We start from the raw sequence: 26112 nt of genomic DNA on the forward strand, positions 1-26112 counted from the left end.
ACCCATTTCTTAATTTTTTTGTTTCTGCTTCATGGGCAAAGAGTTCTAACACAATCTCCTACAAGGACAGAAGAAATGGGAAGCTCTACTGCCTTCCTTCATTACCTTCTAGTAATGGAGGTGGTTTAAACCCAGCCATCAACCCAACCCTACACAGCCACTTGCTTCCCTACCAGCGGGACTGGGGAGAGAATTGGAAGAGTAAAAGCTAGAAAACTCATGGGTTGAGATAAAGACGGTTTAATAGGGAAAGGAAAGGCCACAGACACAAGGAAATCAAACCAAGGAATTAATTCACTGCTTCCCGTGGGCAGGCATGTATTCAACCATCTTCAGGAGAGCAAGGCCCCATCACACGTAATGGTTACTTGGGAAGACAAATTCCTTCACTCCAAATGTTCTCTCTTTACTCAGTATTTTATATACTGAGCATGATGTCATATGGTGTGGAATATCCCTTTTGTCAGTTGGAATCACCTGTCCCAGCTGTGTCTCCTCCCAGCCTTCCATGCACCCCCAACTGCCTTGCCAGTATGGCAGTACAAAAAGCAGAAGAGGCCTTGGCTCTGTGTAAGCCCTGCTTAATAATAACAAAAGCCTCATACCAGCCAGTCTGAAGAAAATTAACTCTACCCCAGCCAAAACCAGCACATCCTTGTAATACTAAAAGAACTAAGGCTCCACAATGAGTTTCCTAGAATGGCAATTGGCATACACTGTAACTAGACACAGTTGCCAATGAGAGGTATTTCACAGGTTTTGGTGACCCTGGCTGCTCCTAAAGCAGAAGGCTGAAGACACCTACGCTGAAGGGCAGCCCCAGTTCTGCAGAAAAACTGCCTGATGTTGCTGCAATGCATCAGGGATTTGTACCTTCTACTAACCAGGGCAGTGCTTACATACCTTAGGATGCCTGAATGCTCAGCCCTTCTCAATCAAATTTTACTTTCACTAACTTGAAATCCCTTAACTTCAGTGATAATCTTCATGAATACAAGACTCATAAAGAAGCATAAAAGTTGTGACCTGGTGGGTGACCCACCTGTGTTAAGGGGTTCAGTTGCTGAGTGCCTGCAAAGTAGGTTAAACACATCTGTCAGCAGGATCCCATGCTACAGACTATGTTGGACGTCTGGCTTCTTCTTTTTCTTTCTATGTATTACATACTGGAATTGTTACATATCATGATGAAAGGTAGAATCTGTGAAATCTATTCAAGAATTTTTATTAAATTGAAATGCAAACACCATTGCAAAGAGATTTTACAATGACAAAAGATTGAAAATTCCATCAGAAAGCTACAGACTTCAGAACAATATTGATCTTACAAGTGAAAACACTAACAGATTTTAATAAAGCCAGCATTTTCAATATTACAAACTTAAAAAATGTGTTTTAAAGCATTTTCCTTCAGATTCACTTAGAAACAATGAAGAATTCCTGAGCAACTATTTTTATACCAGTATTCTCCAACCAATGTACATACTACATATGAAATCGAATTCTTACAATTTCTTATATTTTAGAAATTTCCAGAAAATTTGGGTTCGGTTCACAGAATAATTGTGCTTAAAGTCATTCTGTTGCTACTGCGACAACACTGATGTTCCAGATTGCATACAAATTCTGAAATTTTAGTGGGAAAATGCCTAGCTTGTATTGCAAGGCTACCAATGAAATGATTATGCAAATGGAAACACATTGGCTTTAAATATTGGACCATCTCTTTCACCTCTGAAAATACACTGTTTATTCTGTATATTATTCAGAAGATTCAATTTATGTTTCTTTGAGAGACTGCTGGCACAATTAAAGGCAAGGAATTTCCAGAGACTTTTCCCTTCACTTAACAGGGTGGCAAAAATTTGAAGAAATATGATGAGTTAATGAGTGCTAACATATTTTTTCTGGGCTGTACTTTTTCATACCAGTGCCCTCAGTATTGCTATATTTTACACAATGACTATAAAATATGCAAAGCACAATATAAATATTTCAGAAGCCGAGATAATGCTGAGTGTGTCTGAGCAATATAATGCATATATGGAACTGATGGCTGTGTTACTTCAGATGGTGAATGGTATTGGTAGTCAGAATTAAAAAAATTACTTATCAAGATGAAAAATAAACACTAAAGCTCTTTCTGATTATACTGAGCAGTAGTCTCCTCTTCCTTTTGGAATAAAGGACACATAGATGAGAATTAAGAGTAGTCTACAGTGTTATGAATTTTGTAAAATATGATCTGACATCATTATATTTCTGCCTGTAGAAAAATATGCCTCTTCCCAGACACGTGTAGTTTTCCGTCCTCCTGAAGGAGTATTTTCTACAAGTGACTTGTACAAAGATTTCCAGCGTCCTGTAAAAATTCCACTCAGTGCTATGTCTCTAAAACTGACCATTGCAGGAACTGAAGTGAAATCTTTCAATTTTTACTGATGTCAAAATGAGGTGAAAGTACTCAACAGCTCATAAAAATAGACCCAAAAGCAGCATTATCCAAAAAACAGTTAAATAAAGACAAGATACAAGACAAGCAGCATCACAAAGTAGAAAAGGACATTAAACCTTCCAAAAATAAAAGAGGAATGTATAAAAAAGGACTTTCTCATATCTAACTGCTCTATACACCAATATCTTGAGTATAAGATCAGCTTTCAGCATATCAGCACTGTAAGAGGCCACACAACTAATTTGAGTATTTTTCATTACTTTCAACAGATATAATAGTGTCTCTTAAAAGCTTAACTTAAACTGAAGATACGTGTTTTAAGCCTCTCTTGGTAATTTTCCAAAATTTTCCAGATTTATCACCAAGAAGGACTTTCTGATTAAGGAAAATATTAACAGATACACTGTCCCAGGTACAAACTGAAACAATGCCCAGAAATGCCAAGAGACTCTTTTAATATCCCCAAAATATTTTTTCCCTTGGAGCTTCTAGGTCATTGCATTATCTTTAATAAATAAAAACAGAAGAATGTTTAAGAATGGTAGGCGTATGTGTGGGACAAAGTAAATGAATAAATACACCTAATCTGTATATCTGTCTGAAAAATTGAAGTTGCTTTTAAAAGCAGTGTGGTACACTTTATTCCTCTGAAGCTTTTTTCCCTAGGAATGTAGGAAATGCAGTAGCACTCAGATGGAGAGTCTAGCTCTTCAAGTATTGTGTTTGCCTGGAACCAATATCAGATATGTGGAAGGAAACCCTGTAACTGACAGAAAGTGAATGACAACTTCTCATGTTGTTGAAGGACTTTTTCCTTCATATGTAATAGCTGATCCATAGTAGCTGATTTCAGCATTTTGCCAGGTCTTTAGCATTTCATAAGGCTTTACTACTTTTGTGGACTGTATTAGGTAGCTGTGCTTATTCCCACTTTTGATACAGAAGTATTTTCTTCTCTTTTTTTTTTTCCTCAGTAACTCATTTATCACTCCTCTCAGCTCTACTAGTTCTCATTTTTTCCTGTCTTTGATTCTTTCACTTCCATTTTCTGTTCTCCCTCCTTCTCTTCTCAGTAGTAGTCAAAATGCATTTTTTCTCTCATCATCTACCCATGTACTGTGCTATAGTGACTGTACTCCTTTTCCCATTCTGCCACATACAGCAACCTTGTCCCTGTTCTCATCATTCAGTGGTGGACTTGGCAGTGCTGTGATAACTTTTGGGCTCTATGACCTTACAGGTCTTTTCCAACCTAAACAATTCTATGTTTCTATGATCATTAAGCTCTTTATATCCCCACATGTTATGTATTTATGTATCCACTTATCCTTATTTTCCTGCTTGACATACACAGGAAAGATGAAGAAATTCCCTGATTTGTTTCAAAATCATTTTCAAGGCAGGGTCACAAGCTTGTTCAAATTGTAATTCAGTCCATCTTTCCACACCCAAGGGAACTGGAGTCTGAATTTAGTATGAGGGTTTGAGATAGTTGAGAGTAGGTGTCTCCTACTCTCTTTTGCTCATTTAGAGACAGAAAAGATTTACTTCCTAGGAACTCAGCTGAAAACAGGTATTTCTAAATAGCAAGTATTGATAAATGCTTAGATCCAGAATGAGGGCATCTCTGGAAATTTGGCTCACTCAATCCTAGCAACCTGGCAACACAGGCAGTGACAATGATCTTTTCAGGTCAGGAAAGGGACTGATGTTTGACTGCCAAGCTGGGAAACATGGCTTTTCCTACAAAATGGAATTTTCAGTGGTTTTTTTTTTTCACATTAAAAACATTTAATTTTGCCACACATCTCAAATAGCCCATCCTCATATTACCAGTGCAAAACAAGCGACGATTCCATGACAAGCCGTTTGTTAACAAAAATAATTTGGATTTAAAAATAAGGTTTTTTTAAATCTTGATAGACTATTTTGTACAAAAAGCAAAATGGTTTTGCCTGCCTTTTAAAGGGAGAAAAAAAAATCTGAGGTAGCAATTATTTGAGAATATGATGCCTGATCTCATGACATTTTTTTCATTTCATTTGTCTTTATGGCTTTGTAGAAGATGTCTGGTATCTATCAACTGGCTTAAGCGAATTCAGTTTCCTTGCATAACACCCTCAAATCGTTTACAGTTACTATAAAATTCTGAAATACACTTACAGGTTTCATGAGGTGAACCCCACACATACAATGCTTCAGAGAGCACAAAAAAATTCTGCTTATTCATTTTGAACACCTGCTGTCACGACACTTCAAATACTTAAATGACATTTAAAGCAACTGTCTATTTTTCAGCCATTTAAACATAGACATATAGACAGATATACTACAAAATTCACTGCTTTAACATAAATCATCATTACATATTTGTTTTACAGTTTATTCCATAAACACATATATCCTCTTACTAATATTATATAAGGTCAGTTTACTGCATTTTTATGAAATAATCTTTGTAGTTACATGATGTTATCAAGACCATTCTTCAAGGCTGCATTATGTGTGACAATGAGCTTTGTGAGCACACATGCCAATTCAATAACATGTATTTCTTTAGAAGTCTGGAATATAACACTGAGATACTAAAATAGTACATCAAATATGTCCTTGCTAAAAAAAAGGTCTAATTAGAAAATGTACAATAATGAATCATATTTGTCAGTACTGAAAAAAAGTTAATAAAATTAGTCTGAGTCAAAAGGAAAGGTAATTAATTAAAAATATATATTCAATTTTATGAATTTTATAAAACTAATTATTTTGAAGAGTCTTTATTCTTCCTTTTAGGGCTTTTATGCTATTACAAAGTAATTCACACTATGAATGAGACATGCATAGCTTTGACATTGAAAACATCATTTGCACTCTTAGAATAATTATTCGAAGTGAGAAATTTGACTTATGGTGCAAGAGCTATTGGGCTAATCACTGTTTCTGGGGTAAATTCTGTTGTATACTTCAACCCTTTGGATATCAAAGGAGGTGTCAAGAGCCTGTTATTCCCTACTAGTGTGTCATAATTTTACACCAATTGACTGTGTACAACTGCTGCAAAAGCTCATCTATTTCCTAATAAAAAGCTTAAGAACTGCAAGCAAAAATATCATCACAAACAGAAAGAATTAAGTATTTGAACATTCAAAGGACCAAACACTTAGCTGAAGGTATTCTGATTTCACAGAACAATAGTTTATTATTTTTGTCATATACTTTCAGATGTTAAAGGTCACTTTCAGAAGGTGTTGCTCCGCCCTTGGGAGTAACAAGGTATTTTGGAAAACATAAGCAAATCCAAGGAAGAAATAATCAATCTGCACATTTGTCCAGCTTAAAGAATGAAGTATACTTATAAAAATTGTGTTTATATTATATTTAACTAGCAAATCCCTCAAAACTTCATGTAGTGAGCAAATGTCCCCCTTTTCCACTCTGGCTGAATTTACCTTTTCACTGAGAGCCACGATGATTTGGCATATTGAGACGTTCATCAGCAAAGGTGGAATAGAATCAACACCACATGATGTAGTTTATGCTACAGCTATTTTGCAGTTCAGTACTAATTCATGACAAAGCATAGAAACTCTTTGACTCTCTCTCTCTATGGATCACTGGAGGCACACATGCCTATGGGATGAATCACACTCTTAAAATCTGCCAAAAGCTGTGCCAGTTTGCCTCAGGTACAAAGTAACCAATATCACAGCAACAGTCTGCTGCTGTTGTAGGTCTGTGTAGTCACATGTGCTTTAATCTAAGAAATCCACTGTATGAGGAACATTTTTAGGCTGTGGCTCGGTAAGATTCTATATCCTTCTGTGCATCACTAGATGCCTCCCAGAAGCCCTTTAGCAGCATGTCTTTATGTACAGCATTAGGTGTAGGAAACAACACAGATGTGACTACCTGTGTAAAGAAAGAGAATGTGTCTGGTCTGGATTAGCTCTGTCAAATTCAGTCAGAAAACTGAAGTGTAAATTAAACACTGTCAGACGTAGTGTATAACCAGCTTACATACTTGCACACAGACAAGCTGCTGTCCTGCAAAACGTTCCAGTTTTTTTAGCATCTCTAGAAATTTGTAAGATATACTACGAAAAGTATATCTACAGTAAAATTATTCTGTTAACCATAACTGAACAAAGAGTTACGTCTGGCTGCTCTCTGGAGTAGCCATTTCATGTCTTCAAGTGCTAAATAAGTGGATGTATTAAGAATCTAAGATATCTCCCCACACTTTCATCAGAGCAGCCAGACTGCTCTGATCAGCCTCTGGAAGTCAGCAGTACATTACCTGTGTAGAGGACTTAGGCTCCAAATCTGATGCCTGAAGTAAATGTTACAGTCCATACTAACACATATGTTTATAGACACACAGACAAACAGTTAAATTCCTAAGTCCTACCTGTGGAAAGGCTAGATAGCTCAACTAATCTGTACTTGAGCAGTTCCATGGCATTGAAGGTAAAGGGTGAGAATCTGATTTGTCAAATTAGATGTGGCCTTCTGGGACCTTCAAAATCTGAAATTCTCTTTTGGCTGGCTCTGGAGTATCTGGTACCTGATACTGCAAGAAGGCTGGTTCAGTGCACAAAATCATGAAAATATAGAGAAACGTATAACTGTTCAGGAAGGAGAAGAACAAAAGAGAGCCAGTCCATTTATCAAATACACCTTTCTTCACATGTACAGAACCAGTCCCTTACCTTATATTTCCAGTTTCCCCTGAAGCTAGTGAGAGTGGCTAAATATTTGGTCCAGTTTTAATCAGTCACCACTTGGTCGTACTTTTCTGGAGTAAATTAAACTTTTGTTTCAAGAAGGGAGGACCACAGTAAGTTCACAGCCACTACAGTACAATTTTGATTCTGTCTCCGTTTACATGGGATACAATGAATCCTTACTGTTCCCACTGCTGTTCTGGGGACACAGGTCCAGCTCTAGTACATGGACTGCTTTCCTTATTCTCATTGCTATTTCAGCAGATCTATGACTCAGACTTTATGCCTCTTATCTTTGACTTTAGAGGCTGGTTTCCACAACTCATGTTCATAAATTCATTATGAAAAATCTTACTTCAAACTTTCCCTCCAGACTCAGAGAAAAGTGCAATGACTAAGGATGCAGCAGAACACCATTCCATTCACTAGTGGCATCAGACTATAAATTCAAAGGGAAAGAAATTTTCCTCTCAAAACCTAGATTCTGTTTTAATTATATAATTATAGGTGATAAAAAAGGTGTGAAAGAAATAATTTACAATTCAAATAGTAATATATCTGTAATATATTAGAAATATAGTTTAAAAATTTCTTCATACTCTTAATTAGTATAAAGTTTAATTTCATGCTTTGTGTAGAAATTGTAGCTTTACTTGTTACTGCTGTCTCAGCAGAAGGAAACAGAAAAGTTCCTAAGTAGCTAAATAACACTGGGAAATTAAAAAATATTTTATTTTGCTCTTTTTTTGATAATAGAAAAATAGCCTTTAAAAATACATTGTTAAACATATGGGCTTATACTAAAGTAGAATTGTATATTATATACAGTAAGGCAGTATATCAAATATTATCCCGCTAGTTTTTTCATGTTTAGTTTGCCTGGGCTGGGATATGAATGGGATGCAAAGTTTTCTATCATGTTGAAACAAAGCAAAAAAATCCTTAGAAGAATTTGCTATTTTACTGTCATTTGTAGAATATATTCTTTTTATATATGATTTGTCATATACAGTAACTCCTTTTTTCTCAAGGATTGAGAAAAAAAATATAAAGAAATTTTAATCTAATGTCAGAATGCATTCAGAAGAAAAGACACTGTAGATAACAATACTGCTGTGCAATGATTTATCTAACATAGGAACTGCTCCGATCACCATGGTGTGCTGACTGACCCGTAACAATTTTCATCTTTGTTGAACCTGCAGTACTCCCTCAGGCTTAATCAATTAACAGTTTTGCAGAACTGAATAATTATTTTACTAAGTGTTTTTCATGGCAGACAATATCCATTTCCTTGTTTCACTGTGTCAGAAATGTGTGTTAATGCTCCATGATTTACTTCCATGATTATTACCTCAACCCACTGTCTATTTTATTATCTGTACAATACACTCAGGAGACTAGGCTTTTGGAGGCTAGGCTTTTTTGAAGGACTGTTCGCTATGTGATTTTGTTTTACTGGACATATATAAGTATGTACTGTATTAACTGGTTATTTAAAGGAGGGCATAAAGGAAGATGGGTCCATATACTCTGACCCACTGGTCTCTCTTTTGCAGTCACTTGGAGCTGTCAGGCAGTAGCTCATATTTTTCTCAGCTTGACCTTGCTGAAGGTTCTGTGATGTTTCCATTGCAGGTTCTTGAGATACAGGTGTGGGCTGGATGCGTGAATCTGGCATTAATACTAGAATATTATGGTCCACAACTGTTGAGACCTTGGTATATTCTTTGCTGGTTCCTGGAACAGTGTATTTTTCGGTCTTTCCATTATTATCTTTATGTTTCAGTAATACTGTTGGTTCCTCATCTTGTCTGACTTTATGAACTTCTACATAGTCCATTAGTTTAGGATTCAAGAAAGGTGACTTGTCATTATGTCTGTTTTGTTTGACCTGCACTGTAGTTTGTTCAGTTATGGAATACTCCATCTCTCTTTGCTTTTCCATGTTGTCATGGACAGTTTCAGTGACAGGATATTGTGACTGATGCTTTTCTTCATTTCCCACCAAAACTGGTGAAATGTTCACATTTGTGGTACTCAGTATTATCGTGTGTGCCTCCACAGTACTGTGGTAGGCAAACATAGGAAGCTGATTATTAGGTAGTAACTGAACTGCAGGCCATGTGGATGAATTTGTACTCTCATTGTTAAAAAGGAGTGTTTCCTGTTCTGAGGCTATACACTGAGTTTCCCAGCTCCTTTTTGCTCCTTTATTTTCTTGGACAGGTCTTACATCTTGTGTTTGAAGTGCTGATGGAAGGGTACGAGGCTCCCTGCACTTCTCAGAGAGCAGGGAAGGGCTATCACAGCTCCCTCGGCCCGAGTCACTGTCTGTTTCCTTGGGTATAATTTTTGTATTTTTACTGGGATTGTCATGACTTGGCATGAGTTGCTGATCCTCACTGTCCTCTACCTCCAGATATTCTATCAGTAGTTCATCACAGTCTGACGTTGGAGGGAAACCATGGCAACCAAGAGCACTCAGTAATTCTTCAGATTTTCCTGTCTAAGGGAATAATAAATAGGATATAATTTTTCATTATTAACCTTAGGGTTTATCTGACTAGAACAATTGTGAACAATTTACATATTTGCTATACAAACACTAAAATAGTTATATCACTAGACCTAAACTGGATTTCTACTGCTGCAGAAAACACTGACAGAAAGGAAGAAAATTTCGAAAATGGGATGACCTGGGAGCTTTTGACGCGTGTGGGTCTCCTGAGTTTAACAAGAAAGAAATGGAATAAAAGTGCAGCCATGTCCTGCCACCTCAGCATGGTAAGAACCAGTAGGACTTCCATAAGAACTGTTAGGAAGACCACACAGGCATTTCCTCTGGTGTTCCAGAAAGCAGCCATGGTCACAAACCTTGTTCTCAAACACTCTCCTACTACAAGTGTGAGGCAAAACTCTGTCTCACACATACCCTCCACACGATCAACCTGAAAGTATTACCTATTTTAAACACTGATTAATTGAAGGAATTTCATCCTTTACTAGGGTAATTGTGGTTGCTAGTACGTAAGTTGGAAAAGTAAGCAATAGTGAATTCTTTTCATGTTAGCAGTGGTACTTACCTCTAACAGATGTTTATCTATGCCTTTTATCTTTGGTCCTGGAACTGGTGGTAGGATAAAGGCCATCATTCTGAAAAAAAACCCAGAACAAACACACCATGTGTAAGTATGGGCCCTATCTCACTATTTGTTCTCCGATTTCCTCAGAATGTGACTGAGATTTTAAATGCTTCTCCCATATTCGATATGTCCCTGTTGGACCTCTGTTTCCTGTCTACCCCTCAAGCCAGATAATTCACAAATCCACAAAGTACTCTTAGAGGCATTTATTAGAAAAAAAACAGTACAAAGTTATTCAACTGGAAATGTAACACTGCTAATGTCCTTTTATTGCCTTTAGTCCCTTAACCTCTGATTCTCTAATACCACTGTAAATTCATCACTGGCCAAGAAACAGTGAAATGGGGCACAGTTCAGGAGGACTAGGGGTCCTGTCTCTGCATACTTGACTGTCAGCTGACTACTACTCAACAGGATTTTTGGTGAATGTCTTGGCTTTTCCAAACACAGTTTCTATCTTTCTTCTACTCAGACAGTACTTTTTTGCAAGACTTGTACAAAAGCAACATCTTTCTCTTTCAAATTTGATTGAAATTAGCCAGCACTGTAATAAATTATTCGGGGAATTGGCAGACAGGTGGGCAGAAAGACAATCTCATAATATAACCTTGTTCGCTTTAGGAAATCACAGCAAGACCCAAAGGTGTATCTTCTACAGAAGCAGGGATACTCCAAGTGATGTTTGCTGAATTATTTACATGGCTAACCAAGATTCTCAGATCTAACAGAGACATGTCTTTATCAACTGAGAATTTAGCCTGGTTTCCCTAAGGAGTAGAAATACTTCTTTATCAGTGTAACTAATAGTTTGTAAGAGAACACAGATGCTACAGGAAATTGAGTCAAATATTTGAAGTCTACTTTTGAAAAGTTTTCTGCGATTTTGAACTCCATGCATTTGTGAAACTGGTGACTTACCTGTACCCTTTCAAAATCATTGTCCAGCTCATGATTAAGCATATTAGAGATGACAGGACACCAACAATGATCCACACAACCATATCTTTTACTCTATAATCTAAGAAACAAACAGAATTATTTAAGGACATACATCTAGTACATGCATAGTCAGCATGCACAAGAAGTCAGAGGTGACTTTTATTTTAAAAATTGGTCTAAACTGCCAAACTTGGTATTGAATTTAGAGGGCTTTACTAGCATATATGGATGTCAACAATCATTGTAATATCTAATAATGAATATAATTTTTACTAATGGTACTACACAGGAAATAAAGTGTCTTGGAAAAATTATACAAAAATGTATGAAGAGGAAAATTTTGTCACAGCCATTTATAGCAACTAAGTTCAAATCCAGTGGTACCAAACCCACAGTCATGTCATTATCAAATACATATCATACAACTCATTAATTAGGGGGTTAAATGACCTAGGACTAGCTATTTTAAAGTATTTTTATTGTAAAATAACACTTTTTATACAGAAGCATTGATTTCAAATTAATTCCATATAAATAGTAATACAAGCTGTTACTGTCTGAAGGTAGTCACTTTTTGTTGCCTGTGTCACAGTTTAAAAGCACTTACCAGTCTTCTTTTAATTAAAAACTACCATCATGAGAACAAATGAGGCAATAGACAGAAAGAGCATGGTTTAAATAAGCAAAGAAATTTATTCACCTTCTTAACACCATAAAGTAATGAAGGGGAAAGCTAACTGGGTATGGTGCAGGAGCGATAATAATCCAGTTACCTTAGCAACGATGTTCTTGCCTGTCCTGGGGAAAATATGGGATCTGCATGGGTGCCACAAACAGCTAACAAACAAAAATACAATTGCACGTAATAACAGTTGCTGAAGGAATGCCTGGCCACTCACCAGTAGGAATCTGAATGTACATTTCTGGGCTCCACTCGCTCCATGATCCGTGGTGGTCTGGTTTGCAGTGAATCTGTACAATGTACCTCTTTCCAGGATTTAAACTAAACATTTTACATTGTGTTTGCTGTCCAACAAAAATAGTCTGAAAATTAAACAAAAATCACAGCTAAGGTTTCGGTAACCAAGACAGGAATATAGAATGAGTCTGGATAGCATTTCCTAATAATTATTAAGCAGGCATGGAATAATGGCACATGTGTTTTATTTCTAAAGTTTAGCTTTCTAACATCCATGGGAATGAGATCTGGCTCTGGTATACAGTGCAAATTAAACAACTATAAGAACACATCATGAACATATGGCACATAGGGAGGAACTGTGGTAATGGTGGGAATTGTGATGGTGACAGCAACAGAAGGAGGCAAGAAACAGAGATGGGGGAAGAAAATGCAGAGAGAAAGAGGGAATGTCAAGTTGGTGGAAATTCACAGGTTAGTAAAAAGTAGGTCTTTCAATGGCCAGGGGGCTGGGAAGTGCTGTGGGAGGGGGAAGGAAGGAGAAGATACAGAGATGGTTTGGAAGGATTGCAGACAAGAAGAGGATGCAGTCAAATACCAAGATGGAGTCTTTCATTTGCCACTCAGTTGTCTGAGTTGCAGATTCTGGCTATAGACAATTACTATTCTGTGGCCATTAAAACAACCACCTAATGACCATTTATATAAATTTAAATTATTTTCATAATGTCACTGAGCTTTCTGTCACCTAAGAAGTGCTCATGGTGAAGAACAAATTATCACAAAAGAAACCTGACTAAATGAGAACAAACAATTTAAACTGTCATGCCAATATGATTAATATAAAATGACCACAATTAAAAACAAGTACTTTACCACCTGCTATCATACAATAACATCTGAAATACCAGTGCTCTCAGCAGGAAATTTTGAAAATTATGAACTATTCAGTGCCTCTGCTTCATTGCATTCGTGCATGGAACCTGGCTGAAAAAATCTAACTGATCAGAAAACATTATCTAGCAAAAACTGCAACATCCTTACCTCCCATTCCTCTCCTTCTTCAGGCTTTAATCGCAATTCGTATTCAAGAGTAAGCCATCCAGATCTGACATCAGCTAGTGGAGGTGGAGACCATGTCAGGACCAGATATGGTTTTCTATTTACTGACTTTTTTACTTCCAGAGTTATGTTCACAGGAGGATCTGGCTGTACTGTTAAAATAAAGAACTGTCAAACAGAGTTTTATTTACTTTTTCCTTGCATCCTAGGAATAAATACAAAATTACGTGAGTGAAGAGTCATCACCTCCATTGTGTCCAGTAATTTAGAACTGATGTTGGAATACAGAAATCAAGAGTTTCCAGATAAAGTAAGTATGGATTTATAATTTGAAAAAACCCCTGAAGAATAGTAAATATGTTGAATTCACGTTGAGATTTGCCTTAATCATTAATCAGCAAAAATGTTTTTTCTTCCATTACCATTTCTTGCTGTTTTTCCCTACAACCATGTTTCAAAGTTAACATCTTTAATGTTAAGATATGTTTAATGATAATCTTATCAAGGTTTGGCACAAATATTTAGAAATGCTGAAAACACAGATGAAGCTGATGGAACTTGCCCCTTCATCTTTTACATTCAGAAAATACAACAGTGTAATCCCAAATGCATATGTAAAGTATTTAAAAGTAAACTGAAACAGCAATATTAAAGTTCTGGCTATATCTCAAAAACAAACCAGAATGGAACAAAGGTTTCTGCTCAGACAGGCTTGCAGCTTCCTCAGTTCAAAGGTAGATCTTCTGCATACATTGTGCGTGTATTTTACCACTGTCTGATGCAAAACTTCATCAAGCAAGCAGCCATGGCATAGAGATAAAATATGAAGCAGCCCTTCAGCAGCCCTTTTCCAGCTGCCAGACTCCTGGCAGCCAGATCCTTGGTAACAAAATGGTTATCAATGATAATGTTCCATTCTGTTAGAAAAAAAAACCCCAAATAGTTGTACGCAGTCATTCTGTGGAAAAAGTCTGAGAAAGAGATTATCAGTACACTGCTATAAAAAGCACTAATGCAGCTCCTCTTGGGTCTGGAGAGTCCTTTTATGTAATCAAATTTAAGTGTTATTTGTTAAAAGATCAATTTGATTTCGGCTGCTTGTACAGTGGAAAAAAGATTTTAGCTGGATGATGTTTCTTAGAGTTTGACTGAAAGAAATACAGAAAAACAATAAATGGTTGTCTGAACATAGTTTTAAAGCTTTTAGCATTTTTATGCTTCCTTTGAAAATAAAACGGTAAAGGGATGAATATTGATGTGTTATTATATCAGAGAAGATCTTATTTGTACAAGTCTTTAACATGGATATAATACCACATATGAGAAGAGCTGGAATTAAAATTTTTGTGCCAAGACCCATGATTCTGAATTATTTGTTTCCACAGCAAATACTTTTTAACTCTTACCTATGTAAGTCACATCCACGTAATGAGGATCAGAGACATTACTTCCCATTTCATTAGTTGCCCTCACAGTAATATTGTATATGGTCCAGAAAGAGGTGTGCTTTTTATCGAAGTAGCATGAATTGGGGCCTGCAGTTTTGTAATCTGGACATTCATAAACTTTTTCTTCTCTGAAATGGAATAATCGCAGTGATTAGGTTACACAGACTAAAACACCTGACTTTGATTACTAATATGTCAGCATCATTGATCTGATTTTTCATGCCTGGTGACGTGAAGAAAATCAGAAAACTTCTTCCAGACTAGACTAAAGAGTCACTGGGCAATTCCAGAGACTGTAGTAAGCATTTCTCCCCCAAAGCAAAGACAACAAAGCCTGTAGAATTTAGGCTTTTGTAGATGCAGTAGTGGGCTAGTAGAGTAAAGCTCTTACTACTCAGAAAGCCATTGTCCACTGCATAGCTCTTACATCTTCCAGAGAGTAAGTAGAAGTGATTGCTGAAGTTTTCTAAGCTATCTGTTAAAAACTATTTCCAATGTTGATTTCACATTTACAGAGAGTTCTGCATATTACACTAATATGCTTTCAGAATTTATTTTTAATTTTTATTTTTATTTTTATTTTATTTTATTTTCATCACTTTTCAAAAAAAAAGTCTACTTTGTACCTGTCCTCCAAATCCATTTCCAAGTTTCCCAAAGTAAAAGCACGGATAGGAGAAAAAGTTAAGTATGTAGCACTTGTTTCCAAACTCCTCTGAGATGCACTGTGACAAAAGAGAGAGTTGTGGATGTGGACCTCATACTCTCCCCTACTTGGATGGACCAGTACCTGTCTTTTTCCAGTAAGATCTAGCTCACAGCTGACAATTACAGAATTTAGCATCCAGTTAGGTCAGTGCAAGGCTGAGCAGTGCCAGGTGAACCAAAAATGGTTTACAGAACCTAAAAATATATATTGACTATTTCTTTAAAATGAATGTTTAGCATTTGATCTAAGTTCCAAAGAAATATTACTGCAGAAGCCACAGGGTATTCATGGCCTATGAATACCAGTGCAAAATAAGCATTATCAGAAGATGAAGATTTTAGTATCTGGTCACTGGTCACTTTGGACAGTTTTGTTTCTAGGGCTGCATGACCGAAGAGTTACAGGACTGTGATTTGTATTGCTTAACAATATGCAGTTGCTGGACAATGGTAACTTTCAAGACAATCCATCTTTCTGAGTAGAGTAATTCACAGTAATTCACAATAATTCACTAACCTTATAAAGAGATCTTATTTCACTCTTAAATACATTGCTGCTTTAGCACTCTTTCAGAATATGCCACTGGACAAAACCATGTACTACAGAAAATGACATCTCCCTAAATGCAAAAACAATCAGGATGGATTTTCCAGGTCCTTCCAATAAAACACTGTTTATATACAGTTTATTACCCCTCTTTGCTGTAAAGCAAAGTGTGGTTAATAGGATGTCCTCCATCTGAACCAGGTTTCCACCAACAAGTAAATGTTTCCTTTTCAGGAGAACGGCACTTTATTATGGTAGGCTTTTCAGGAGGTGACTCTCCTGGGAAAGACAAAGAAATAAACTAATTAGTAAGTTGCATGTATTCGGTCCACCCTGAATTCATAAAACAATGTCAAGCAGAGCACAGGAAAATACAAAGAAAGGAAAAGTTTTGCTTTGTAGTAGCACAGGAAAGGAGGGTCTGTTCAGTGGTTCAGGTAAGAGCTTAATACTTTCACCTGGATTCAGAATCCTTTCTCACTGCAGCCATGTTGAAGAACTGCTTCATTTCTCTGACTCTGTCTCTTCTCTGTCCCAAAATATCATAGGGACTGCTCAAATACTGCAGCCTCTCTAAAATTATTTAAAATACACTCTACTGTACAATCTATTTTCTGTGCTGTCCTCCTTTCACCTGGGATAATTTTTTCTCAGTAGCTAGTATAGTGCTGTGGTTTGGATTCAGTATGAGAAAAATGTGGACAATACATGGATGTTTTGGTTGTTACTGTCATGTTTATCCTAAACCAAAGACATTTTCGTGTTTCCTGCTCTGCCAGTGAGGAGGTACAAAGCAGATAAAAAAGGTTGAGAGCGAGGATAGCCATGACGGGTGACCCCAACTAGCCATAGGGGTATTCCACACCAATAGAACATCATCCCCAGTATACAAACTGGGGAATTATCTGGAAGCGGGGCTGACCAGGGTGTAGGGATGGGATTTGGCACTGGTCAGTTGGGGTGAGCAACTGTATTGTGCATCACTTGTTTCAATTACTTAACTGTTGTTATCTCAACCTACAGGTTTTACTTTTGATTCTCTTCCCCATTTCACTGGGGTGGGGTGTAGGATGTGAGCGACCAGCCATGTGGTGCTTATTTGCCAGCTGGGCTTAAACCACAATATACAAAAACCATTTTTTAATTCAAAAAGTGTGTTTGAAGATTATTCTGGTCGTTTAAAAAATATGCTGTCATTTGTTTTGGGCTTTAGGTAAGAAAAATGAAGAATGTAAATGTTTGCCCATTTGTTTATGTCCTTTCCAGTAATTCTCTTCTGAAGTACCTATGATCTGTCTCCAAAGATACAAAGAAGCAGCTCTCATATCTCCTTGTAGTGTTGTTATGTTCAGTACTCAGGATGCTCATCTGATTGCTGCCAAGCAAATTTTTATAGACTCAAGCAAAGCGTTTAAGAGTAGGGCAGAGAAAAATACTTAAATTTTGAATAGGATGTTGCCAGTCAAAACCCTTATGCGATTGAAACTTCTGCAATTATGCACTTGTGGCAAAAATGCGATCCTATTACATCAATAATAAATATTTCGTACTATGCAGAACAGAGACATTGATTTTCCAAATTTCTAATTGCCTGGTGCAGATCCGAAAATGGGTAATTTAAAAGATATTTTTCTATTAACAGTACTTCATGTACTTCATGATCAACAGTAACCTTCATGTCAAGTAATGAATAATACAACTAAGAACAGAAGAAGAAGATTTGAGACAACCTGGCTAAAGTGTCTGGCAACAAGATACAATGTCATGCATATTTAGTGTGCCTGCTCAAATCCAAGAAAACATAGATAATGAATTCCACGTGGTAGTATCTGCAAGTGTCGTGCTCTGTTAGACATGGCAATGCTTTCAGTCTAGGTTCTTACACTAAAACCATTACCTGACATCTGTAGTTACGTATAAAATCAATGTAATTTTTAAATTAAGGGACAGGAACAATAAATTATTTAGGCACACCTGCATCAGAAGTGACTTCCTCATACCACTTTATTTGTCATAGCCCGTTTCAGCAGAGGATCTTGAGTGAATCAAAAAGACTAAACAAGCAATTACACAGAAAGTATATTAAAATGCACTGAGCTGTTCCTCCAGCACTATGAAGTATCTGTGTGAGAAGCCAGGTTTTCAGGGCGACCATTCAGGCACCTTTCACAACACTGAACCTGATAGAACTTAAAAACAATTTACAGAACAGCAATCACCATCCCCAACTCACCATTGGGGATTTGGATGTTTCTTTCAGAGCTCCATTCGCTCCATTCTCCAAGGTCTAACATGCAACGGACCTGAACAATGTACTTCACCCCAGCTTGTAACCCGGCCACCTTGTAGTGTGTCTGCAGTCCAACAGATATCGTCTGGAAAAGAAAATGGACTGGGAAAATAATAAAGAATTGGGACATTTTAACAAGTAACAATAAAGGAATAGGCTTGAGTTACTGAATTCTGAAAGTCTAGAATTTCAGTTGGTATTTTATAAGACGTGAATTACAGAGGAACAAAGGTAGTGACTTTGCAGAAGAATTCACTTCAACACTGAGATTCTGATACTCAAGAACATACTTAACTGTAGCCTTCCTAATACTCCATCAGATCCACACCACCAGGAACACATTAGGTAGTCCAGCTCACATATAAACCCTTCTGTAATTCTTCTCAGTGGCTTTAAGTGCATTTTTCAGGTCCTTTGAATTTCTCTTCAGAACTCTTTCAAAACACATAGCTTTCTCCATCATTAAGGCATCGACAATTTAGGTAGCATTGAGGACATTTGACTATAGCTTTAAGAATGATAATTTATCCTGAAACCTCAGCTGTGGGAATATTCCTATGGTGGGGAAATGTCAATGGAAATGGTGTGTGCGAGTAGGACACCAAAATTTCTGACTGGTGGGTTGCCTCCAACTGATTACACTGAAGAGTATGATGACAACTCTCAACCCAAATAAATAATAATTAGGGAGCAACAGAGAGACTTCTCAAGGTTAAACTTGAAAACCACTAATAAATAAACAAGAAAACTTGTAATAGTGGGTGAGGCACTGGAAACTTCAGCAGTAGCTGAAGTGTAGTTTGATGCTCTCAAAAGTTGCTCTGTCAGCATCATGACCTCTCCCTGGGCCAGCCAGAGCAGCCTCCCTCTCTGATGCTGAGAGTAGCTTCTCTCCAGACAGCGTGGGCTGCAGCAGGCAGGAAGCCACACCTGGGTGTCTGCATGTGACCATGTGGCTCCTTTCTCACTGATGCGTGTCTTAGGATACTGTAAGAAGGGACATGAGTTCACATGATGTTAAAGCATCCATGTCACCCACAGAAGTGGGTATAAATAGGAGAGGGAGGAGAGTATGCTTGTAACCTACCCTTCCTGGGAGAGGGGAATTTCTGTGTATAGTGTATATATGTCTGGGACTAGTTATAGAAATGTGTTTATAAATTTGTAGATGCCTAGTAACAATTTTGAGTGCCCAGTATTGTGATTCACCTATTGCATTGCTGAGTGATTGCTGAGTGCTGCATAGTTAAGTGATTAATTTATTAATGAATTAATAAACTGTTTTGATCTGGATTTGTTTTAAACTATATGAACTGTACAGTCTTTTATTGTCACATGTGGGATCATTACAAATAAATATTAGATCAGTGGACTAAATAGGGTTTTGCAGTATATGACATTAGGATGATTATGCAAACACATTGAATTTCACAAACCACTACAGTATTTTTCTTTCAGATTTGGTTCCATTAATTTTTCTACCCTTACAGAAACTAAAATTTTTATTATATCAGTTAAATTGAGACAAGAGAACTCACTGAATAGAGCATTTATACAATAAATATACTTTTCAATTACCTCCCACTCTTCCTTTTCCTCAGGTTTAAGTCGTAGCTCATAGTGATATAGATGTGAATTAGAGCTGACAGCAGCTAATGGAGGTGGAGACCATTTTGCCCAAAGGTATGTTATACTAGCAGATGTTTTTGTTTCTAGAGAGAGGTTCACAGGAGCATCTGGCTGAACTGTATAAATGAATGAAAAGCGTGCCATTAATAACTTAATTTTCCCTCAGAAGAGGCACCTCCTTTATGGTTTTGTATTTCATCACATTAATTTCAGATCATTCAGCACTTCTGTAAGGGAATAGTACAATAGCCTTTTATTTTTCCTTTCTCCCTAGCAAGTTTAACCAGCTACTGATCCACCAGTATCAGCAAATCTTAGACTTTACTCTGAACTTGTCAGGCTAAGGAAATCAAATCATAATTTCATTAGGCCACTCTTGCAAAACTAAAATATCAAATATTTCATAGCTAAACCAACTAAGTACATTATCATTATAAGGTGTACATCATGTGTATGCAGAAAGCAGAACAGAGCTGCGAATATTAAATACTACAAAAAGCTCAGGCAGTTATTTTTACCCTCCTGAGACTTCAATGCCAGCAGCCATAAAGATGTTCACATTTGGAAAATTTAGGTAGCTCAACCTAATGAAAATTTTATAATCTGCATTGAGTCTAACTGAAATACTGGAGACAGCTACAAACTGCAGCCAATTTTTAAGCCAAAGTTAAAATGGTAATAAAATATGTAGTTACTTAATTCATAAGTAAAATGCAGTTTTCACATAAATTTAAAATGCATATTTTAGATCATCTGTAGATAAACACTTCTCCATATCAAGTTTCACATCATGAGGAAACAAATCTTTCACCACTACTTGTTCTGGTATTAAAAACTGCATACATCTCCAACTAGCTTGTTTTCCATTTTATTCTTCTCTTTTTACCTATGGAGGTTACATCCACATACTGAGGGTCTGAGCTGTTACTTCCAATCTCATTCGTTGCCATTACAGTGATAATATATGTTGTCCAGGGATTAGTGTGGTTTTTATCAAAGTAGCAGGAATTGGGACCTGATGCTTGGTAGTCTGGACATTCATAGATTTTTTCTTCACTGAAATAAAATGATTTAAAAGTTAAAAGTTCAGGAAATAAAGCAAAGCAGGTTTTATAATATTCTAGTAATGGCCTAGGTTCAGCAGAGAAATTTGAAATGGTTATATATAATCATATTATTTTTATATATAGATACATAATATAATTCTATTACATGACAATATAATAATTGTATATAATACATATAATCTCAACTCTGGGAAACATTTTGGTATCAAATGCTATTGCTATAAGTGCTTCACTGCTATTTTTACTGTAGTTTTTCTGGATGAGTGCTCTCACTCCTTTTTTTTATACATAGGAATGTCAACAAAAGAACGGAAAGAGAAATTTCCAGAGACAGCACAAGGCAATTTTAACAATATTTATAAACAAGTAAAAGGGAAAGTAAAGACATTCACTTGGACTAAATAAGAAAAGTTGCTAAACATCTTCTTTGTGTATTACCCCTGGAAATAAGGCAGATGGGCCCTAAGGCAGAGGACTGTTTTATTGATTAGTTTGTTTTCAGCAAGATCACAGTAGCATTTAGGCTGGGAAAGACCTCAGAGATCATTGAGTCCAACTTTTGACCCATCTCCACCTTTTCAACTAGACCATGAGACTGAGTGCCACATCCAGTCATTTCTTGGAACACCTCCAGGAATGGTGACTCTACCACCTCCCTGGACAGTTCATTCCAATGTTTAAACACCCTTTACATGAAGAAATTCTTCCTGATGGTGAACCTGAAACTCCCCTGGCACAGCCTGAGGCTATTTCCTATCATCCTGTCTCTAGTTATGTGAGAAGAGGCCAACACTCATCTCACTACAAACTCTTTTCAGGTCATTGTAGAGAATGATAAGGGCCCCCAAGCCTCCTTTTCTCCAGGCTAAACACCCCCAGCTCCCTCAGTCACTCCTTACAGGGCTTGTGCTCCAGCTCTGCCGCTCTTCTCTGGTCTCACTCCAGCACCTCAATGTCCATCCTGAACTGAAGTGCCCAGAACTGGACACAGCACTCGAGGTGAGGCTTCACCAATGCCCGATCACTGCCCTGGTCCTGCTGGCCACCCTGCTTGTGACACAAGCCAGGATGCCATTGCCTTTCTTGACCACTTGTGCATGCGCTGGCTTATGTTCAGCCACTGTCAAACAGCATCCCGAGGTCCTTTTCTGCTGTGTGATTTTCCAGTTATTCTTCCCCAGTCCTGTAGTGTAGCCTGGGTTGTTGCGACCTAAGGGCAGGACCTGGCATTTGGCCTTGTTGAACCTCATCCTATCGGCCTTGGCCCATCAATCCAGCTGTCCTGATCCCTCTGCAGAGCCTTCCTACGCTCCAGCATATCAACACTTCCTGCTACCTGGTGTCATCTGTGAACTGGCTGAGAGCGCACTTGGTCCCCTCATCCAAACCACCAATAAAGATGTTAAACAGAACTGGGCCCAACACTGATCCCTGGGGGACACCACTAGTGACCGACCGCCAACTGGATGCAGCACCGTTCACCACCACTCTCTGGGCCCGGCCCTCCAGCCAGTTCCTAACCCAGCACAGAGTGCCCCTGTCCAAGCCGTGGGCTTCAGGGGTATCTTTGGGAGACGGTGTCAAAGGCTTTGCTGAAGTCCAGGAAGACTACATCCACAGCGTTTCCCTCATCCACCAGGTGGGTCAACTGGTCATAAAAGGAGATCAGGTTGGTCAGGCAGGACCTGCCTTTCCTAAGTGCATGGTAGCCGGGCCTGATCCCTTGGTTGTCCTGTACATGCTGTGTGGTCACACTGAAGATGATCTGTTCTATGACTCCTGATGTTAATTTACCTGGTTCTTAACATGATCATTATCACAACTATCTCAAAAGAAAAAAAATCTTATTAGTTCATGGTCTCTTAGAAATTATTTTTATATGGGTCTTCAGCTTTTTCAGGAGAGGGATAGTTTTGTACTCGATTAAAGCTGAACTGGGTGATGTACTCACAGCATACCCCAAGTGTGAAGAATTACACAACCGAAAGCACCAGCTGATGTGGTGCAAGAATGCATGTTAGTCCCACTCTTATGCTCTAGACACCACTAATAATATCTCTTAGTTTCCATGCTCTAGACACCACTAATAATATCTCTTAGTTTCCAGGCAATTTCGTCACAGTTCTCGAAGAAAAGATGTGAGTAAGAGGATAGTACCTGAGAGACAATGAGTCTAGAAATGCAGTTGTGGCCCAGATCTAGAGTGCTTGGCAGTGTCTGTGTTCAGCAGATTTAATGAAATGGATAAGCACTCCTAACCCTCCCTAGACAGGGCTGTTCCGGGCAATGATACATATAACTTGAAACGCTCATTAAAATTTGTTTTGATGAAGACTGAAACATCAGGGCTTTAATAAAATAAAAGCTCTTAGATCATTGTTGAGTGTGGTAACTTTATTAAAGGCTGCATCTTTTCTGCTCAATTAATACCAAATTATTTGGAATTTATTTAATTGAAGTAGGGATGTCTGAGGCTTTACCTTATCTATTCTGAACCTCACTGGATTTATTCAAAGAAATTTAATCTCTGAGCCACCCTGCCTGCTTGGCCCTGTTCAAAGACCTCTTGTTTTCAGGAAAAAAAGTATAGTTATACAAAGATACACAGGTTAAGCAAAGTTGCCAAACATATACACATTTTATTCCTAAACAGGATGAAGGAGTCACAGACTTTACTAAAACAGCAACTTTGAGAAGTGACACACAGATCTGATTTCATTCCATTTTGGGAACCAGGAAATTGGCTACATTTCCAAGAGGGGAAACAATTACTCTCTATACTCCAGGTGGGGTTTTGCTGGGCATGCTAATGGACAGCCTCTTTGGCAGGGACCCAAGGGAACCCTCAGCCCTGACTGCTTCTGCCCAGCCTCCCCAGGCACCCCCAGGGCCCCTTGTCCCTGTTCCAGCCTGTTGCATCAGAGATGGTCTCCAGGTCCCCATGGCCCTGCACTTCCATGGTCCCTCCTAGCCAGCTTGTGCCAGCCAATGTGCTGATGTACTGACCCAGCCTGGTCTCAGTCTATCCCTGTCCCCCCACTCTGCCCTGCTCCCTAGCCAAGGGGGAGTGATGGGCTCTGGATGGGATCCTCACTGCTCCATGCCTTGATGCTCCACTCCTCAGAGAAGACTTCATTCAGCTAAAAGCTGTGTGCCTCCTGATAAGATGGACAAATATGCCTTTTCCAGCACTTCTTCAGTGGGATTTCAGGTTGGATGAGTTTTAGTAGGGACAGGCTGAAGTTTTGAGACCAGCAGTGGTCATGTTTTCTTCTTACAAGGGAAGCCATTCATCTCATGCAGCCCTTGTTGGCCATCTGAGGTTAACACAGATTCATAAAAACAACTTTACAAATTAATGTTATCATTCCCTTATTCTGTCATAACCATCACTTGATCACTTACAGAATATGTATGCACCACTTGTTACCTGTCCTTGCTGTAGAACAGGGTGTAATTGGTAGGAAGGCCTCCATCTGAGCCAGGCTTCCACCAACAAGAAAAGGTTTCCTTTTCTAGAGAACGACATCTTATTATCTTAGGTTTGCCAGGGTATGACTGACCTAGGGAAGTACAAAAATACAGTTAGTTATATTAGAGGAGGACAATGTTTTTGGGTTTTATTGCTGAGTGATAAGCCCAGCCACCAAGGAGTGCTTTTTTGAAGACAATAAAATTATGCGAAACTATCGACTGAATTGGGCAAATAAATCTGCCTGGAAAAAGGATCAAAATTCTCAGAAAAGTATATATAGATATGTAAAAATATATAAAAATATATTTTTACCTCAAACTTCTAAAATAACTACTAAAATTATTTTGCTTCTCTTTTTAATATGAAATTTTTATTTTTGCCTAAACTCAAAAACTGTATATTTATCTCCAAAGTAAATTGCAATGACTGGAAGTAAATATATGACCTTTGCGGTTTTTTTCTAAAACATTGATTTTTTTAATCTTCAGATCATCTTAAAATTAAATTTCACCTTCAACTTTACAACAGGACTAAAATTTCACTATTTGTGCATAGTTAGGGTAAACTACAGGTTAGACAAAAAGAAAGAAATCAACAGGCTAAATGATTATTTTTGTGTACTAGCAACCTGAATGTACTCATTAATTAGTCGGATATTCACTGGTAATCCAAATACATTTAAGAATATTTCTCGTTAAGACTACCTGTCATTAGGTTATATCAAAAGCACAGACCACTAATTTACGTGTATTTTGACATGAAAAGCATGTGATCTTTCAACTTAAGCTTACCTTTATTTCATTAAAGTTCCATATCACTATCTCAAATAGTGTGACTATTCATATGATGCTAATTTCCCAGAAGGTGACAAGGATGAAGTAAATGTAGGGGTGGAGTGAGTGTCTTTCATCACTGCCACCACACAGTCCTTAAATTAATACTGTATATGAAAAAAGGACTCAAGCCATTTTCAAAATGCCATAAAAAACTTCAGAAGAAAGTACTTTAAATAGGTCCAGGCTCCACTGGTGGTCAAGATAGATTGGGTAAAGCTTCATACTTTTCTAAAGAAAGTGTTTTAAGGAAAAACAAGTGTTTCAGGAAGGGTTGTACTCACCTGTCAGACCTGCTGTAGTAAGAGTAAGTTGCAAAATAATTTGAACTGATGAAATGAATCTCTGCTTCATGATGTCTGCTTCTCCTCAGGAGGAAATATCAGATCAGAGGCTCACTGAAAAACACACCGACATGCAACAGTCAATAACATTGCTTAACGTATAATATGTACTACTTGACTTGATCAAAGTCCTTTTTGAATTGCAGCTAATTGATTCTTGTTCTCTCAAAAAGGTGTGGCAACACCTACAGTTCCACTTCAGAAGGTGAAAACCTGAATCTCCGAGTAGCAAGAAGGTTTTCCCAAAGGTCCTTGAATGGTTAGCAGTGCTAGGATTACAATGTCATAGCATTAACAACTCTTGCATATTTATTTGACATCTTGGGATACCCGGTGCTTATCTTAGAGTTCTAACTTTTACAGTCATTAATTCACCAGAGAAACCAGCTTTTTGGTAACAAAAATACACTTTTATCCCTATTGATACAAAGAAGATGCCAATATATTCGAACACTGAAACTCCTGAGAACAGAAGGCAAATAGAAAAAGTCTAACATTTTTTTAGAAGGTTTTGATTTTTGATCTAATC

At 37.6% G+C, this 26112-nt stretch overlaps 1 protein-coding gene across 12 annotated transcripts in view; it reads right to left on the reverse strand.

Annotated features, from left to right (window-relative positions):
• Positions 1–7644: 7644 nt before the first annotated feature.
• The window catches only part of PRLR (prolactin receptor), a 146834-nt gene continuing 128366 nt past the window's right edge, over positions 7645–26112 (reverse strand). For 9 of the 12 annotated variants that reach the window (XM_027634570.1, XM_027634562.1, XM_027634566.1 and 6 more), the window contains 12 exons: positions 25524–25637; positions 24362–24494; positions 20751–20920; positions 19814–19980; positions 18179–18320; positions 16092–16224; positions 14649–14818; positions 13225–13394; positions 12161–12305; positions 11241–11340; positions 10263–10332; positions 7645–9685 (listed from right to left, as the gene is read on the reverse strand). In XM_027634570.1, coding sequence (XP_027490371.1) covers positions 8669–9685; positions 10263–10332; positions 11241–11340; positions 12161–12305; positions 13225–13394; positions 14649–14818; positions 16092–16224; positions 18179–18320; positions 19814–19980; positions 20751–20920; positions 24362–24494; positions 25524–25593 — 2487 coding nt within the window. In that variant the 5' untranslated portion in view covers positions 25594–25637 and the 3' untranslated portion in view covers positions 7645–8668. Of the gene's footprint in view, positions 9686–10262; positions 10333–11240; positions 11341–12160; positions 12306–13224; positions 13395–14648; positions 14819–16091; positions 16225–18178; positions 18321–19813; positions 19981–20750; positions 20921–24336; positions 24495–25523; positions 25826–26112 lie in introns of those variants that run through there. The other 3 variants (XM_027634573.1, XM_027634572.1, XM_027634574.1) reach the window with 3 other exon arrangements.

The sequence above is a fragment of the Corapipo altera genome, unplaced genomic scaffold (genome assembly GCF_003945725.1).
Source record: "Corapipo altera isolate COAL_440 unplaced genomic scaffold, ASM394572v1 61411, whole genome shotgun sequence".
In the NCBI taxonomy this organism is placed as follows: Eukaryota; Metazoa; Chordata; class Aves; order Passeriformes; family Pipridae; genus Corapipo; species Corapipo altera.